Below are 19,494 nucleotides of genomic sequence, written 5' to 3'. Positions count from 1 at the left end.
AGTGCTGCAATTACTGCGCATTTATAATGCGTTTCTGAATATACCCTATGCCGTCATAAAGCTCACATAACTCGTCGTCTCATCGTCTATGAAATCCGCTGTCGCCAACGAGCAAAAATCAAAAAAATCTTCCACACAATCTCTCTCTCGAACACCCCAAGGGCCGCTTTATCGTATATTGTCATCGTCCAAGCCTATGTGGCTTGATGAGAGACGTACAAAGAAGTGGGCATTGGGTATAAAAAATCGAATCACACAAAACCATCATCTTACATTCATCTAATTTAATATATTTACGAGTATACATCTTGTTTTCTTTCTCTCCATAACCTTACCTAATTTTTTGTTTATCTCAAATTGTAACTCACAGAATCTTGCTGAGGCTGAGTACGTCGTTGCCGTTTACATGTATATGCGTCTACTGGGCTATCCCGCCGATAAGATTTCCATACTGACCACCTACAATGGACAAAAGCATCTGATACGCGATGTGATCGATGTACGCTGCGGCAACAATCCACTTATTGGCTGGCCATACAAAGTCACGACTGTGGACAAATATCAAGGTCAACAGAATGATTATATACTAATTTCGCTGGTACGCACAAAAGCAGTGGGACATTTGCGCGATGTGCGTCGTTTGGTAGTGGCGATGAGTCGTGCGCGATTGGGATTGTATATTTTCGGACGTGTGGCATTGTTTAAAAACTGTTTTGAATTGCAGCAAACGTTCAAACTGGTGAGCCATGGTGTAAAAATACATTTTTTTTTTTTGTTAAGCTTACTGTTTTCTCTTTTTTTTTTGCAGTTAACCCAACGCCCCCAGCGTCTGCAACTGCTTCAAGAAGAAACTTATCCCACACAGCGTTTAACCGACGAAAAAGTGGATGTGCAACGCATTTACGAAGTCAAAAACATGACGGAAATGGCAGAAAATATCTGCGAAATCTATATGCAGCGCATGGAAGAGCTTAAAGACAAGCTGCCTGCTGATGCGGACTTGCAAATGTATGCAGATCTACCACAGGAAAGTGTTGAGGAGAGTGATATAGCACAATTAACTGAACAGGGTGCAAATCAAGCAGCAGAGAATGACGAACTACCTACAAAACGGCCGGCAAAGGAAACTAAAAAGACGCCAAAAGCTGCTGCTACATTCGATCCCATACCAATTGTTAATGAAGTATGCGTGGAAGATGCAGAGGAAGATGAACCCGAAGCGCAAGCTAGTGCGTCAACGGATGCGACGCAAACAGAAACTGAAACGGTTACTGCGCAAAATGAAGCTGCTGCTGTTGAAACACCGGCGGCTAATCTTAACGCGCCAGTGGCCGATTAGTGGTTTGGGTTTTCATTAAGGGATTATCAATATGCGAAATATTCTATTGAAAGTTTAACTATAAAATAAAGAAATATATAAACATTTTATTACGCAGACAAAAAATTATTATACAAAATTCCATTCCATATTGCACGAATATAAAAAGTTAATGCAGTACCTCACTTCTTTGGCGCTGTAATGCCCTCCAGTTGAGCCTTTAATTGTGTGTTGGTCTTCTTGAGGAATGCAACCTCTTCGGCATATTTCTTCTCCTCTGACGCGCGCAGTTCTGCATTACGACGTTCTGCTTGCTCTTGCTTGATCTTCATGTCGTTGATAATCTCCTCGAGCGATTCCTTTTCGGTTTCCAATGTTTTGACACGATCGCGCAGCATTTCTTTCTCTTCGTGTGCCTGCAATGCTTTACGCATACCAAATGCCACCGAACTGCAGTATAGTGTTTCATATGCCTCCATAGACATGGCGATTTCGTCTCGTATACGTAACAGTAGCAGGCCACGCTCTGAACAATTAATGGTGACTTGACGAATTATTTCATCTACATACAATAAAAGTATATAAATGCGTTTTATTTTTTAGTTAAAAAAATAAATTATAGCAGTTTTTTTTTTTGTTTCGGTACCAAAGCACTGTGTATACAACTCTCGGCGTATGGGACAAATGCCCGTCTCACGAGCCTGCGTTTGTTGAAGACGTGTGTCCAGCATCTCTTGTAAGTTGATGACATCCTGTCGAGTGGCTGGTGTACTTGATACCTAAAAATCAGAAGATGTATAAAATAAGATATGTACCATGACAATAACTTTGCCATTGTTCAACAGAAACTAATAAAGCCCATTATAGTAACTCATTACTTAGACACTATGGCCATTTGTGGAATCGCCATATCTCATATTCCCGTTAGTGCCATTTAAGCCACTTAATACCTATGACGAACTTTTTTAAGCTATCAATGTCTAAACTTGACATATTTTCTAAGTTATTTTTATTCGCATAGCCCTTACGAAGGCTTTGCAATCACACAGAAAATATTCGTCCTCCTAACCTTTTTTCGATCATATTCAATAAGCACCCGTGTTAGAAATGAAGACACCATTTTTCCCCAAAATTTTATTTTTATTTTTCAACATTTCGCACAGTAGTCGTCCAGTAATCGTTCTTCCTTCTTCTAAAAAATCCATGAGAATGATGTCGTTCACATCCCAAAAAATCGTCTTCTTTGGAGCAGATTCACCAAGAGAAATCCAGTTTTTTTTAGTGCTGCTTAGTTTCTGGTGTGTAATGATGAACTTCGAAGTTAACAGTCGCATCCACTTGTTGTCCACCATGATCAATCGCGGCACCTATCGGGCCGACAATTTTTTCATCGCCAACTTATCATGTAAAATATTAATTGTCGTTTCGGACGACACACCTATGGCCTCAGTTACTTTGTGCACTTTCGTTATTCGATCAGCGAGAATCATGTCGTGGACTTTTTGAATGATTTCCATCTGCCGGGCGGCCTGGTCACTCCTTATCAAAAACGGATGTTCGCCAAGTTTAAATTCATTAAACCAATACCTAACTGTGGCCATAGATGGCGAAGCGTTACCATAGACAGCATCCAACTTTGTTTTTATATCCTCGCATTTATCCCCATTCAAAAACTAAATGCGATTTACCGAACTATACAGCTCTTGTTCCATCTTAGCGAAAATTACGAAACACGTCTTATTCGAATAGCTGCCAAGTCCTAACTAACCCATCAATCAATCTGAAATTTGTTTTGCAGTTGTTTAATAGATGCCAGCACACGACGCTAACACCAACTTCCCTCAGGAACGTCCTCTGCCATCAAACACGGGTACTTATTGAGCCGCCCTCGTAGCTACACATGTGTTATTCATTGTCCATCGGGTTTTCTTGTCTTCCTTGATTGTTCAATAGAGGGAAGCACCAGTCTAACCGGTTTTTTATTTGGAAGAATTGAGGGTTTGTTGTTGGCAACAACTTTGCAACAGCCAATATAACAATCCCACGACAGATATAAATCCGGATCGGTCGGGTAGCGTAGACGGGAGAGTTGTGGGAACAAAGAAATTGGCTGTACTTTGCCATGCAAGCTCACGCTCCGCAATCTCCTTCAATACTTCTGTGTTTTACACTGAATTGTCTAACCATCGTGTTGAGTAATTTGTGACATTCAGTTCAAGTATAGTCAACTTAAGTGCTTCACGTGCAACCTGATTGTGTGAGTTAATATTTACACCGATTCCTCTATTTACTCCACTCAGTATTTTAAGACTTCACGTAGATTCGTATAAAATGTTTTTATTTCTTTACCACCCAGCATTGAACTGACTATATAAACGTTGGTCTGGTCTAAACTACCAGTCTTTCCAAACAGGTATCATTTTACTGGCCCAAGGAAACTGGTATTGTTTTTATTGCATCAGTTTTACTGAACTCTACTCGGTCTGGTGTTCGAATAAGTGTTGACATCGAAGGGTTTGTTACTATCGTGCAAGACTATAGACCTATTTTTGATATGCAGGATTTAACTGGTAGAATGTTCAGGGCATAATTGTGCCAGTGTTATGCGGATTTCACGAGGCAACTCGAGTTATCCTCTGCGATGATTAGAGCTCGGCCTCCGATTATGTTTTTCAGGCGGCGCGAAATTGTAAAGATTGGGTTTGTTGTGTAACAGCGCAAAACATTCCCTCCTGAGTTGGTAATAAATCCAGGTCGCTCCTGCAACTTGCAATAGACTATTGTAGGAACACTGCTTGGTGTATGATTTTCTTATTTTAAAGAGATGGTTTCTGTGAAGGTAGCTCGTCTTACATCATAACAACGGCAGTCTCCATGCGAAAAATTGCTTACATGTTGCAAAAATTGCATGTTGTTATGCTCCTTAGTTCATAGTTTAATATTCTCACTATTAAGTTGACCAAAAACGATTATGTGGCCATATAAATCTTCCAGACTTTTTAAAACCAATACCAGTGCCGATAGCTTAACTGGGAGTGTTACCAACAACAAGCCTTGATCATCTTTTGTGCGAAACTAAAAACCATTATTCAATTCTAACTCCTTAACCTTATACTCCATAAACGTCACTTATGTATAGAGTGACCTGAGCTCTATTTTAACAGTATCCCAACTCTATAGTTGATGTAAGTTTCAGTACATATTCCACCTACCGTTTGTTGCCATAACTGCCCATCCTCCTCCCAGCAGCGCGGGGGCAATATGGAATTAAGTATCTCCTCAGTTTCGCGTTTGGTGTCCAACAAAGCGCCAGCCGTTAGTGGTCGTTTTAACTCCTATGAATAGCATTTATTTGCATTATAACGCAAGCCTGATAAATCCGTAAATCTAGACTCACAATTTCAGTTGGTACACCCTTTTTGTCAGGGTGTTTCACTACTAACACTGGATTATTATAGCGCACCAGTGTCTGATACTGATCAACTGTAGCTACATCCACTTCATCCATATTTGCTAGTTGGTTATTTAATATTGCACTTATAAAAAATTAAATAATCTTTGATCTGTATATAAAAAATATAAACTTAAATATTTCCCGTCAGTTTGAAAATTTTGATTTATTCTTGATTGGCTTGTCTTCTCGAATAATGCCTGTTATTTATTATTATTTTGTTTATAGCAACCGGAAGAGGAAGCTTATAGTATTTTAAAGAAATGATGTTATAATATTTCAATTTTGTGCTTATCAAGGGGCCGGTTGAGAGGGTGATGTTAACATGAATTCCTTTGCACATTACACATGTGTTACCCTGTGCTAGACGTAAATACATTTAATGGTATTCCCTATATACATATATCAAAGTAGCTTAACTTAACGATATCTAAAAAATGTGAACTTACTTTTAGATATCGTTAAGTTAAGCAGTGATTAGCTATAAAAAAAATTAATCTCCTAGTTCACATATGACAAATTAGCTGCAAAATTGACAATCAGCTGTCAATACTTGAAATGGGTTTTGAAGGGGGGGTGGACTTTGAAAGGGGTTTCTTAATATAAATTGATTTGATTGAATATTTTAATGTTTTTTGTTTGTTCAATTATTACCAACGATATGAAAAAAAGGTAAGTAGAAGCAATAGATAATTTAATTGCGCAATTTGCTGCTAGTAATGGACAGCTGGATGAAATCCGTAAACGACGTCTACTTTGGTTGCAAAAAATTATGGCAGCAATATGCAGGAGAAATTCGATATTACATTTTATAATAAGCAATAACAGTCCAATGTGTTTATGGGCACGTGCTTTTTTCTGTAAAATTAACGATATCTGACAAAATTGTATTATTACAAACCTTTTCTTTGTCGGCATCTATTTAGTTTTTACTTTTACATTTGTAATAATAATTATCCATAACACAGAAACCACAGTGTTGTACAGCAAAAAGTATATTTATACTCTCGGATTTGAGGGCAGAAATTTTGTATGGTTAATCCCGCTTTTTAATTATGGAATGGGAGTTAAGCTAGAAAAAGTGGATAATCCAGTTATATGTGAACCTATTATAAGTTAAATAATATTGATTAGATATTAATCCTAAGACCTGTCTCACGATATTACTAGTGTGGTATATTTGGTAATATGCACGTCATATGTATCTTATTTTTATAAGTTTATTAAATGACGTTTTGGGATAGCTTATAGGTAGGGGAAGCTACTCAGTAACGAGGAACAAGGCAATAAATTGTGTGTGAACGCCCATTACTAGTTTGGAAAAGCATATATTTTTTGCGATACTTATGTAGCGCTGAACTATACACATTGTGTCTGACATATGTATATTGATTTGGATATGGGCTTTTGTTTTTGTTACAATTCCCATCTTTTGATCAATATCGTAGGTTATCTGCGATCACAAGCAATACGTGGAAATTGCGTTATGAGGAAAAACTTTCCTTTCTACATACTTTTCAAAAGTTAATATGTTTTTAATTGAAAACTTTATAATACAGATATTGCTAGGAAGGCTGGGATCTCATATTTACATATTTCGGCCGACTTGATAATGGTTGTGACCACAGGCATTTGAAGGTTATATTCTTTTTTGTAAAGCCCTCAAGCTCTAAATTAGCGGTCCACATTTGCATCTAAATTTTTTTAGTAAGTTTAGGGTCTAGTTTAATTTGCAAATAACATGTAAAAGAATATTCAAGCTCGCTTATAATTTAAATTGAGCTACTCCACTCCACTGGTGCTATCTGTCAAGCAGTGTGGTTTGTTTGCAAAATTTATGACCGAAAAACAAAACAAAATAAGTAATTTCCAAGTTTCGAAGAGTTTCCAATAAATATATACCGCTGCGTTATCTTTTAGTTTATTTAGCAATTCTATTGTTATTTAAGCTTTTAAAAAATAAAATAAAAATAAATAAATATTTATGTGATAATTAAAAATTATAAATAATAAGTGAATGCTTAGCATTGTTTATTTTGCGTCAATGTGTCCGTGTAGAGCTAGAGAATGGAACGAAATATTTTCAAAAACATTTGATATTCCAATCTCCGTTTTGGTCTACTGAATGGTTATTGTGCGAAAAGTATTGACTAAAAACTTATAATAATTCGTATCACATTTCTCCTCCAAATTTAGTTATCAAAAGTTTGTTTTCAAAATTTATATAAAAAAATTCTGCCCTCTATTTTTCCCTTTGACTTTTATTTTTGTAATATTGCGTACAACACTTACTTCATCGTCACATCTGGTAGCATAGGTAGAAGTGCAGCCGGTTGTCGGCAGAAGCGCTAGCAGCGATAAAACTTACCGCCGTTTTGGTAGTAAACAAACCGAGTGGAAAGAAATTATATTGCCCTTGTACAAGTTGCAACAGGCAAACCCACAAAAATGGCGTTTTACAACGAAAATCTTGGTGTAAGTGCAATAAATATTAATATCACACCTAAATATGCAAATGCACATTCAAATTAACCTCAATTTGGTATGGTTCTACTGGGCATTCAATGTTTTGCAGAATCGCATTATGGAGCTGTTTAGCTATCCTATACCGGATCGTTGCGTGGAGTTAACACAGTTGTTTGAGCGTTGCAGTCTGCGTGAATTACAGGATATTTTCCCGGGTATTGTACAGTCGGTGTTTGGCATCGGCAGTGGCGGTCTTGGTTGGGGTCTACGTGCAACCACAAAAGAGAATTCACCAATGTGCTTCGACATACTGCATGATTTTTTCTCGCCGATGGGATCAATGTTGCGACTGTGCTACCGACTACTCAACGAAGCTATTAAGTTTGAGTTCAGTTTAGATCTGTTGCCGGTGAGTGGTATATACATTTTGCCGAAATACTTAGAGTTATTGATTTTTATAACTTTGCGGAGTGCAAAAGACGGTAGAGTTCATTGAAGCACTGGAAAAGCATCTTTCGCTATTTTAACAGAAAGTGAAGGGCATACAATTTATGTTACACTCAACTATTTATGTCAATTAACTATTTTCATATATTCGGCCATTTTCAGCACAAAGTCAGCGAGATGATACAGTCTGGGCAATATTCACTATTCTACGCGGACCTAGTGAACATCGATCCTTTTCGACGACAAGTTACATCTCTCTTGCTAAACGCCTTTGACTATTATATGCTGCACTTTGTTATACATGCAACATTTCCGCTACACAAAATGTATCCAGCTGCATTGCAAGTCCACAATGAGCGCATGAAAACTGTTTATTTCTTTTTAACAGCCGAATATCTTTGCACTTTTCTGCCGGGTAATCCAGATGCGATCGTTTATCCGACAAATATTTGTACATCGGTAAAGGCACCACAACCGTTGCAGCCAGTACAGCCGCTGCAGCCGCAACGTTCGCCAAAGTATTTGAAAATACCAACAAACACCAGTTTGTTCCAGACCGACGCACCTTCTACGTCGGCGGCAGCTGCAGCGGCGGTACAGGCCGCACGAAGCTGTGAGTCGCCGCGAACGCATTCCTGGCGCACCGAATCAGTGCTGCACTTCTTCGTCGATACATGGCTGCGTTACGACATCGATGAGGCGCGGGTATGTTCATGTGGAACAAGTATACGATATTTCTAATCTTTATATTAATAACATATACAATTTAGGATCTGCCGAGCAGTGAATTTATACGAGTAGTACGCATACTCGTGAAGCAAGTACACACATTTTCTAATTCAATGCATATGGATCACACTCCTATGGCTATACTACGCAAGTTGGCGCATCCTATGATCAAAACTCGTATATATCCATTTTTGAAAAGCATTATAGGGCGCTGGCCACTGGATAGCTCACTTTCGGTGGTGCTGGAGCTATGGCTGAGCTATATACAACCTTGGCGCTATTTGTTTGATGGGCAAAATACCAATTGCTAGTAAGTAATTGTGATAGATATTTTCTCAATGTAATCTTATTTATTTTATGTTTTTGGTTGTTTTTTTTTTCAGTGGTAGTGGGAATGTTAACCCTGCGACTAGCGGTGTTTGTGGCATGACGACCGGCAATGAGGTAGCAGTAAGTCAACGTTTCAGCACATTCATAGCGGAGAATTTGGTAATATATACGCAGGTGTTTGTATACATATTACCCCGTTTTGAACGGCTGGATTTCACTTCATTCAGAAATGTCATCATGCTGCACAGATTGGTAAAGGTGAGTAGCGAAAAGTTAATTAGAAAAGAGGAAGGAGAAAGGAGAAAACAAACTTAGTTAAGAAAATAAGTTTTGTAAATCGTGATGTTAATTTTATTAACCAAACTAAAAAATAGATATGAAGCTAATATCATTCCCATTCTCGTCGGGTATAAATTACCGGAGAAGCCGGAGCAGTTTTTCCTGAAAATTTTTGGGAATATTTTATATTGTTACGATGACGTGAAGGTGTTATGTGTAGAAGCTATTTCCAATGCAACTTGAACCAACAATTTATTAGTTCTTGAATCTTTCAGGTTTTCGGCCAGCCTAATCTTCCAACAATGCTTTGCCAAGCGGAGCAAGCCTACGTTTGTCAACTCGGCATTGACTCACCGCGGAAACATTCAGTTTACTCCAGGTAACTACTTTATAAACCACTTGTGGCTACGTTCATTTTTACTTCACACATTTATTTTACAATTTACAGGCATGGTAAAAGTGAATGGGATGGAATCTTCCACGAAGAAAGTTACACACCACTATTTGGACCAAGAGTAAAATGTGAAATTGAACAAGTTATAAAAACAGTTTGCATTTCACGTTTATATGTTCTACAAGAAATCGATAATATACGGCATGACATTGTGGAACAACGTAAGTCGCATAGCTTTTTGCGTAAAATGTTTGCTAGCCTTTTTGAGGACATCTCACCGGCGGAGTTGAAATTACAAGAGATTGGAAAAATACCAGATATACTAGATTTAGCTGTGCGTTCATTATCGATTATGTTTGATGTAAGCCTTGGTTTAATTGGATACAGTGAGTTGTTAGCAAAGGAAATCTTTATAAATCTTTCAGGTTCGACTGTCGGAAATCACAATGGAGCAAGTACACGATCGCAGCAGTCCACCATTAAACTTTTCCGCGTATGACAGCAGCGATTATTTGGATTTTACAAAAGTTACACCAACGCAGGTGAGTCTTCACATGTTCCAATGACAGTTGGTTCTACGCTACCGGAACGAGCCGGATTCATGCCCGGCCAAGGACTGTCACGCCAGCAGCATTCCCTGTACATGTATGGGGCATGCTTATGCTGCTACAACAACAACAACAGTGTATAATATTCAAGGATGATAGATTTACAAAGTTTGCTCTTTAAATATGATGAAAAAGAAAATTGTAAGGGGAGCTTCGGCTGCCACGTCACTTGGGAGATTCGGCAGCCGAGCTCTGACCGATCTTTCACATGTATTCACACACTAGTCCAACCAGTTGTTGTTCAGATATCAGCGAAGTGTCATTGGTTGACACCTCAAGTGACGTAAGCCCATCAGCTGTTTCTGAATAACGGTCTTTTAAAGAGCAAACCTCGAACAATCGTTTCACCGTTGATAATAATGGGCAACCTTTTTTGTTTTTTTTTTTTTGTCGGGACAGGCTAGTAAGTACACCATTCAGACAATATTAAGTTAATTGTACTGCACTCGGGTTCCTTTTTTAGTTTTCTATAAATCTACCCGACCTCCGAAGAAATCTCAGTAGATCTTGTGGTGCCAAGGAGCCAAGGTGGTCGCTTCAAGTGCCAAAGATTTAAAGCGTGTTTCGAGATAAGGACTGTAACTTCAGCAGCTTTGACTAAACATTTATGGGGAATGTTTATGCCTTCTAATTTCTGTTGCATACTACTTGCACTTAAGGGAAATTATCTCTGTCGACACGTATAAGCCGAGTCGTCTTCAGAAAAAGTTATTACAGAAAGTAGATTACCGACAAAGTTAAGAAATACTCGAGACGGTTGGGAGCTGAGACTGACTATAGACAGGTCTGTAATGACTTTGACCGACAGACATGTAAAACTTTCCGGAAGTTTTGCGAATGGAATGACGTTTGCGCTGACCACCTACCACTTATTGTCGACGAGGAGCTCGAGTTGCGATGTCAAACTTCCGTAACATTGACAGAATCACGTTCAGCGTGCTGTAGCAGATTAACTTTTACTTATTCAAAATACATAGACTTAAACATATTCATCATATCGCACCCTAAATACAAAAGGGTCACAACTCAAAATGTACCTTGTGCTCAAATATGAGCGAGACGTTATCAATAAAACGGTCCGCGGATGACATATAGCAAAAATAAATTTTTTGTTTTTTGGTAGGACTGTTATAAGCTTACATGGCAAATTTCAGCGTGATATGTCACATAGTTTGTTTTCTGTGCTACTGTAAACAAGTCAAGCTCGAGTGTGGAAAATTTTGAGTTGTGCCCCTTTTGTATTTAGGGTGCGATATGCGAAAAGGCCCCGGCAACAGTCAACTCTTCAAATTCTACCATAAGTAGTTAACTCTTTTAACACTTGTTCTTGTTTTTGTTGTAGCAGCATAAACATTCTCCATACTTATACGGGGAATGCTGCTGAAGTGACAATCCTTGGCCAGATGTAAATCCTGGTCGTTCCAGTTACGTAGTACCGACTGCCGACACTTTTAACACATCTTTCTCTTTGGTCCGATTGAGTTTGTATTTTTTTTTCCTATATGCCCGAAAATCACAGTCCTGATTCAGTTAGTCTGCTAAAGCAAGTTGATATTTTTTCATCTTTGTTTGGCTTTTCGGCCTTTGAAAGAGATTTGCATTGACTAAGAAAAACTAAGTTTTTATTTGAAATGCGTACATTCAAGATTCTGTTTTTACATTTACTCCATTGATTTTCTTCCCCTACAATTTCAGATGCAAAGTAATTTAGCGAATTTATCAGCGACAATCGATCCCGCCACATTACCTATCCAAGATTATGAGGTTAAATTTTTAGTGCGATTTTTGCATAAGGTTTCCTTTCGCATCAATGAGATGGTAAGCAAAGCATGCAAAGAAAATATAGAAAATAATTCAATTCGTTAACATTTTTCATCTTCATTTTATATAGTTTGGTGACGAAATTGAAGCGTTATGGTGTCGTTCAGATTTTGTGGGTAAATTTGCGCGCCAATTACTGTACCCGCCCATGACACAACAGTGGTTTGACAAATCAAGAGGTACTCATTATTTCTAAATTTGAAAGCATAAATATATTTTTTTTATGTTAAATACTTTAAACTACTACACGTACAATTAATTATTCACTTATTAAAACTTGTACATTTTAAGGTGTCAGTGAATTGTGTGAGGAACGTCTACCCGCCCGTATCTGTCTACGTCCGTTGGCTTCATACAAAGTGCTTGGGCTCATGACATTTTTCATGCTTGCTGGTTATTCCCTGTGGCACTCTCCCATCTTCGGACTGTTAATTTTTATACTAATATTTTCTATATATATAACTATACTAGCTTTATGTGCGTAATTTATATATTTATATAGATATATTACATAATTATTATTGTCCTTATTCTCCTTTATATTTGAAATTTCTTAACATTTTTGTGTGTATTTAAAATCTAAACTGAGTGCAAAGAATAGTATATATATATACATATATATGTATATGTGTTGATGTGTATATTGTCTAAGGCTATGCGATGTCACGAGATTTTATTGCCAACCTTAACGGCTCATCGGGCACTGTTACCAGTCGCAGTTTGCAGTCAATCGGTTTGGTATTATTGCATTGCAATTGGAAGTTACTTATAACCTGAAGAAAGAGAGAGCGTAATAGAGTCAGATTAAATCTCACAAAATATAAACAAAGCTGTTTTTGTGTTCTTACCATCGCTAACAGGCAATGCATTTGTTTCATGGCCATTCTGCGTCCGATACACGAACGATTGCCAATGGCAAATGGCAATGAGCCATGCGCTTGCAACACCTCTTGCAATTCTCCGGTTTCCTCATTGCGTTGCCAGCGTTCCGGCTTCGCCGTCTCTGGATCTTGGAAATGCGTAGGTTCACGGCCGGCAGTGTACAGAGAGAGTAGTACCAGGCTCTGAAATTAAAAAAAAAAAAGATATAAAATCATATATCAACTAACAAATTGAAGCTGTGGATGAAAGAAAGAAATAAATATAGGGTTTTTCAGTAAGAGCGCTTCAACTTTTGAACTTTTTTGAATAAAACACAAACGGTTTGACTTTTTAAAAAAAATTTTTTTTTTATTATCGAGTTTGAACATATACATTTAAGTATGAAATTCGATTTCTTTTGCATGACCACCGCGCGCACGTTTTACGAAGTCCAATCGTTGAACCCAATTTTCGACCACTCTTTTGCATAAATCGGCCGAAATTCCAGCAATTTCGCGTTCAATATTGGCTCTGAGCTCACAAATCGTCGCCGGCTTGTTACTGTAGACCAATGACTTCACATAACCCCAAAACGGGACGGCTTGTTAAATAGACCGTAAAATGGCCGTAATGCTCTTAAAGTAGCACCAACAGAACGATTATTTTCATAAAAAATTTGCACGATTTGCAATCGTTGCTCAAGTGTGTAGCGTTCCATGATGAAATGTATACTAATGAAGTTTACAAATGACAAGCGAAAAATAAAAAATATTGCGTCGTTCGCCCTCCCTATCGGAAAAAAGTTGAAGCGCACCTATTGAACAACCCTATATATGTGAGAGAGTAAAGGGCGAAAGAAAAATGTATTCACTATTTCATTCGTGAAAAAGGGCAATAGTAGGAGAAAACGAACGCACTCGCATTAAGTTAGAAGGTAAATTTACTATAACATGTTCATGGCTGCGCAAATTAATAAAAAATACGTTTTTAATTTTATTTTAGGTTAATAGAAAGAAAATAGAAATTTAAATATCCCTTCAAGTTGAGCTAAAGGCGGCAGATTTGTTAAGCGTAATAACTCAAATTGACGTGCACAACTGAAGGCTCATCAGAAGTTTAATTTTACTGTTAACATCGATTGCACTAGGCACCAAAATACAAAAAAAAAAAAAAATAGTTCCATGCTGAAATTTCACTATTAATTTCATTATTTCACATGTCAATCTCCAAACCAGGAAAAAATTAAACCAATTTTCAATTGATTACTGATTATGATGACTAATATGCCAAGAGCCAGGAATAATAATAACATTAAACTCATTTTCGCGCATAAATAATTTAAGTAGAATAGCTGGATTTTGATTCTGCTTCTTGGTTTAAACTCTTGATTTATGTCAACAGCTTGTAAAACAGAGACAATTCTTTTGAACCATTTCCACCATTTAATTTTTTTTTGGTTTTTTGATTTTCGGGGTTTACAGATGGAACTGCATGCAAAAAAAAGTAGTTCGGGATAAAAACTAACAGACTAGTCAATTAAAGCTTGGGCTATATAGTCACATATTTATAGACGGGGGTTTGTTTTTTTTTTTTAATTACTATACATACATACATTTTTCTCGATTTGATAGCCGCCAATGTTCGCCTCGGTAGCCATGTAGCGCCCAATAAATGGTGCAATCGGATACAAACGCATTGCCTCCTTAATTAGACCATGTACCAGCATATTGCCACGCCCATCATTGGTAGCCATTTCCTTGGCCAAGCGCTCTTGCATTTCTGGATTTTGGGTGAGTAGATAAAATGCCCATTCTGTAGTGTAGGCTGTCTGCAGCAGTAAAAGATAGTTTACGAAAGATGTTTAGTAACAAAATTATTTGTCAAAGGAAAAAATTTAAGAATAAAAATTATTGAAAAAATTGAGAAAAATAGTAATTTCGATTCACGATATTTTTGTTTTCTTTCTAATTCTTATTTTTTGCTTAAAATAGTAAAATCTTTTCAATTGTTTATTGTTTGAAAATTGATTTTTTAAATAATAATTTAGAAAAACTATCATCATTTAATGTTAGTTTTCTTTTGTTGCTCATTGAAATTTTTTACAGTTTTTTTTACATTTATCAAGAATAATGAGGGTAATTTGTATGATTTACTCAGTAATATTGATAAAGATTTTTATTTTTAGTTTTTTATTTTGGGTAAATTGTTATTTTTTAATTAATTTCTTCACGAAAGGTATTAAATATACTTTTTAATTTTTATTCAAGAATAAAAAAGATTTTTTAAATTGATTTTTGTGATTAATTTTTGTGCAAACGATTATCTTCTAATTTTGAGCAGACTAAGAGTACAAATTTTGTTTTTGCTTATAAAAAATATTTTTTATTTTTAATTAAAAATAATAAATTTTTTTAATGATAATTTTTTTATTATAATTTTCTACTCAAGTTTCGTGATTCTAATTTTATTTTAATGTTTTACTGAGATATAATTAGGTGTTTTTTGTTTAAAAACAGTTGTAAAGCATTTTAGATTTGAATATTTGATTAAGCCTAACTTTCATTTTCTAATTTCTTATTTTACGTCCTTTTTTTGCATCAAAAAACAATCATCGTATAATTTAAATTTTTTTTTGAGACTAATGCTTAGTTTTTTAATACTATTTTTTTCGCTTAAGAATAATGATAAAATATCATTTTTTATTTAATTTTTACACTCAAACATCCTACTCAAAATTTTAGTACTTGCTCAAAAATAACGAAGAGTTCTTCTTATATGAGTATTTTACTCAAGAATTAAGATTATACTGCAATCACTCGATTATACTCGTATAATACAAAGTGGCGCAGAATTAATCATCCTGTTTTTTTTTTTTTTTTGAATAACTTTGTTACTAAAAAAATATCTTGAGTAATGGAATTCTTTATTTAAACTACTTATCTGTACGTTGTCCGCGCATCACTACGAAACAACACCAAATGACGTAAAAATTTTTATACATTCATATTTTCACCCAATGAAGGTTATAGGCATGTTTTTATGATGGAACTCCCTTCCCACAGCCCCCAGGCCGCGCCACCTCTCTCATTCGTCACTAATAATCGAATATTTGCTTAAATTTAATCTAAAAAATCTTAGTTTTTCCTATTTCCCACTATTTATAGCACACTCTAGACTTCATAATCCGCATAAGCTGTTCAACTATGACCCAAATGCAAAGTTCAAAAACGGTTTGAGATAGAAAATTAATAAAAATAATTTTGCTTGATATTTTTCTGATTGGTTGTTTTGATTTTATTCAACGAGGCATAGCAAGGGATGCCGGGTATTATAATATTATTGTTATTAATAAAAAAATATTTTCTATGAAATTATTGTTTGTAATTTTTTTATATACATATCCTAAATCCCTCAAAACTACTCCTACGTGAGCGGGGTCGCGGGTTAAAGCTAGTAAGTATATAAAGTAAAAGGAGGCGCAATGTAATTTTACACAGCCATATTAGTTTGCTGGTTTCAGTGATTTCGGAGTAATAGGTTGTTAGGCTCGAACCCCTATTCAAGAGGTAGGGCTGCCATCTTAGGTATAGGGTATATTCAATAACGCATTATAATGCGCAACGTACTTTTGCAGTGTTGGCAATGCGTTCAGAAATGCAAATATGGCAGTACTGCAAATGCATCGCGTTCCAAAACGCCATTTTTGTATCAAACGTCGCGCATTATTTGCAGGAAAAATTTTAATACTGCCAATCTATCAATTGCAACACTTGTCACATTGGCAGTGCTGCCAGCGCTGCAATTACTGCGCATTTATAATGCGTTTCTGAATATACCCATAGCTTGCGAGGAATATAATTTCTAAGGGACAAGACGGTCGCTGACCAAAATAAAGATGCTGCAACGTGAAATTTAAAGGCGGCATTTGTTCACCTTACCAGTGGAAATTATATCACGCTCTGGATTTTTTGAAGATCTTGTCATACCCCAAGGCAAGACCGCCCACACATATTATTCCTACCCGCTGCTTTATTGGGATTGCTTCATTTGCAAATAAATACTTATTTGCAGCTACCGTTCATATCTGCAGGCTGTATACCTATCCGCATATTAGTTTTGCGGATGTACTAAATTCAGATATCGCGACATATAGGCAACTCCTTTTTGTACTGTCAAACCGTACTTTAAAATCGACAAAGAGATGGTCAAATCTTTCTTTTCTTTTGCAGGTCTGTTCCCGGACTTGCTGTATTGTGACTATCTGATCGGCCGTTGAATTACTAAAGTGAAGCCACACTGATAAAGTCTAATCATATCATCGCGTAATACATTCGAGGGGGTCTTATATGCGATAATTGGCTGTTTGGTTTGTGTAATCGTATTTTTATTATGCAAAAAAATTGTTTAAGGTGCAAAAGAAATTCCCTTTCCTTTCCATTTTTATGAAAATGTTCAAAAGAATTTGTTTCAAAAGTTTGCCACACGAAAACTATTGGACAGGTCAGTCAGAAGGTGCATGCTTCTGAAAGGTGGTCTTAGCATGCAAAATATTAGGTGGTGATGTCATTTATTCTAATTTTCAAAGACTTATGGTATTATTCCCATTTCCGTAAACTCGGATCAAATGCGCTATACCAAAAAATATGAGGCCTATTTTACCTTAAATTTGCTTTAGTTTTCCTATATGAAGTAAAAAGTGGCAGTTTTTTAACTTTACAGGAACCAAACTTTCCTGAACAAATTTCATTTGTAGAAGTAATTTGTTAACTGTTATTCGGGCAGCTCTTCTAATTCACTTCCGAGTTAATTTCAATACAATTTCCAGAAAATTTCAATGGAACTCAGTCGGAAGCGAATTGCAGATAACCGATTGCATACGAGTACAGACTTTCCGATTACAATTGTATTTGTCCTGGTGTTAAGAACTGCAATTACTTGCATTACTTTCATAGCGAAGTTCAATTATTATCCTAAATGAGATTAACGGTTTAAATGAGATAATCAAAAATTCTTACCACCATAAATTTTTATAAAATTATAGGCTGCAGCCTAACAATTAAATTTTATAATTTATTTTAAATTTAATTCCACAAATAGGTAATAATGGTCCGGAATTGCCGTTTTGGATTTTATACGATTTCTGATAAAGCATTCCCTATAAAGTTTTGAGAAATCCTTCTCACTACATACATACATATGTATGTATTAAATAGTCTGATGAATTTTCGATTCATAGGCTTAAGTAAATAAATAAAGTGCCAGTCCGGTCCGGTAGTGTAGGCACGGCTATCTTGGGCACAAACACATCCTTAGCTACGTTACGGTTTAAGTTAACTTTAGCACTTTTTCATTTTCAATTCAGAGTTTTTCTTCGTTCAACGATAAAAGCAGCGCGACGTGTGGCAAAGTTTTGAGTATTTATTTATTTTTTATTTAATTTAAAAATTTAAAAGTTTCAAACTTTGCACAAAATGAAAGAAAAATCTGTTAATTTCCATAAAAATTTAAAATTTTTGAAGTGAAACTTCTTAGGTGTCGATGGATGAGCGTAGAGGAAAAGGAGAGAGAGAGCTATACCTTATACAGTGAAATTCTTTATAACCGGACACTCACCGTCGCAGTGTTTTTGTCCGGCTATGGGAGATGTCCGCTTATAAGGGATGAAGTCACAAAATATATACCACACATATGAATTGTATTGTACATAGTTTATTTAAGAAATTTTTGGAAGTAAAGAATATTTGCATACTTTGGTATTACATATAAATACATATATGTACATATAGCGATTAAGTACAATACATTGTACAAGTCTTTACATTTCAATACTAGTTTGATTGAAAAAATTAGGTAATGCTTGATTGCTTTAATTTAAAATGTTCATTTTCAAAGTGACTCTCGATATTTTTAATGTGCTGAAAAGCTACATAGTCATTTTTTGCATATTGTTTCAAGCCCGCAACAAGTTTTAAAGCCTCATCCTATGATGTTTTAGGCTCACTTATTTCTTCTGAAAGTTCATCTTCTGAATCACTTATGTCCATAGTATCATCTTGTTGGTCAAATTGAACTTCTATATTGTTGTCCTCAGTGAAAACATTTTGATCCATTTGGAGAAAACCTTTGAACGCAACCATTCGCATGCAACTAACTTCACAAACTGAATGGAAAACTACTCTTAATTTAAAACACAGGACTTGAATGAGTGTATACATGTTAAAAGGGGAATCACCTGTTTCATTTTTATAATGAACAACAAAGCTTGCTTGTGATATTTTTGAATTTTGTCCGTTTATGAGAAATGTTTTTATGAAAATGGTTTGAAATACCTTGTCCGCGTCCGGTTATTAGAGTGTCCGTTTATTAGGATGATATTTGTATGAAAAAATGAATGAAAAACCTGTGTGCCCAAAATTTGTCCGGTTATTGGAGCTGTCCGGATATAAGGACTGTCCGTAATGGGGAATTTCACTGTATATATCTTAGATACACTTTCGGCTATTTTTCCTGAGTTTTTCCTTGTGGTTGCTAATTTCTAGTGAGAAATAACACTGCCTACTTTTTGGCGCTTGTTTGTTGGTGTAAACTTGTAGGAAATATATTTTTGGTGCCTACTTTTTGGCGTTATATTTCTTTGGTGCCTACTTTTTAGCGCTTATTTCCGTTTCCTGGCTAGTGCTTGTGCGTACTATAAAGTGCTATCCATTCCGGCGTCGGATTTATTGGTATTGCCTTGCGGTAATTTGTGCCGTTACTGCGATCCTGGAATTGCTGCGTTTGTGCCAGTGAT

The 19,494-nt window shown here is 36.1% G+C and overlaps 4 protein-coding genes across 4 annotated transcripts in view; 2 read left to right on the top strand and 2 right to left on the bottom strand.

The window, feature by feature from the left end:
• LOC128869949 (RNA helicase aquarius) overlaps positions 1-1,428 on the top strand; it is a 41,049-nt gene extending 39,621 nt beyond the window's left edge. The window contains exons 10-11 of the mRNA XM_054112550.1: positions 371-739; positions 809-1,428. Of these exons, the coding sequence (XP_053968525.1) occupies positions 371-739; positions 809-1,339 (900 nt within the window). The 3' untranslated portion in view covers positions 1,340-1,428. The remainder of the gene's footprint in view (positions 1-370; positions 740-808) is intronic.
• Positions 1,429-1,436: 8 nt separating this feature from the next.
• On the bottom strand, positions 1,437-5,065 carry LOC128869982 (putative inner dynein arm light chain, axonemal). Its single transcript, XM_054112578.1, has 4 exons — positions 4,716-5,065; positions 4,531-4,653; positions 1,965-2,097; positions 1,437-1,880 (listed from the first exon to the last, which is right to left on the bottom strand). Exons 1-4 carry the CDS (start codon positions 4,824-4,826, stop codon positions 1,501-1,503), a joined length of 747 nt encoding a protein of 248 aa, XP_053968553.1. The 5' UTR covers positions 4,827-5,065; the 3' UTR covers positions 1,437-1,500.
• Positions 5,066-7,074: 2,009 nt separating this feature from the next.
• On the top strand, positions 7,075-13,006 carry LOC128869937 (sphingomyelin phosphodiesterase 4). The gene is made up of 11 exons (XM_054112537.1): positions 7,075-7,244; positions 7,345-7,644; positions 7,845-8,387; positions 8,453-8,721; positions 8,795-8,999; positions 9,296-9,399; positions 9,469-9,775; positions 9,840-9,956; positions 11,718-11,840; positions 11,914-12,022; positions 12,135-13,006. Exons 1-11 carry the CDS (start codon positions 7,218-7,220, stop codon positions 12,326-12,328), a joined length of 2,298 nt encoding a protein of 765 aa, XP_053968512.1. The 5' UTR covers positions 7,075-7,217; the 3' UTR covers positions 12,329-13,006.
• LOC128869940 (cytochrome P450 315a1, mitochondrial) overlaps positions 12,495-19,494 on the bottom strand; it is a 25,177-nt gene continuing 18,177 nt past the window's right edge. The window contains exons 5-7 of the mRNA XM_054112541.1: positions 14,317-14,532; positions 12,692-12,907; positions 12,495-12,616 (exon numbers count right to left, since the gene is read on the bottom strand). Coding sequence (XP_053968516.1) covers positions 12,497-12,616; positions 12,692-12,907; positions 14,317-14,532 — 552 coding nt within the window. The 3' untranslated portion in view covers positions 12,495-12,496. The remainder of the gene's footprint in view (positions 12,617-12,691; positions 12,908-14,316; positions 14,533-19,494) is intronic.

This window comes from Anastrepha ludens, chromosome 2 (genome assembly GCF_028408465.1).
Source record: "Anastrepha ludens isolate Willacy chromosome 2, idAnaLude1.1, whole genome shotgun sequence".
Taxonomy (NCBI): domain Eukaryota; kingdom Metazoa; phylum Arthropoda; class Insecta; order Diptera; family Tephritidae; genus Anastrepha; species Anastrepha ludens.
The sequence above is the reverse complement of the archived record's forward strand: the minus strand, read 5'-3'. Positions and strand labels throughout refer to the sequence as shown.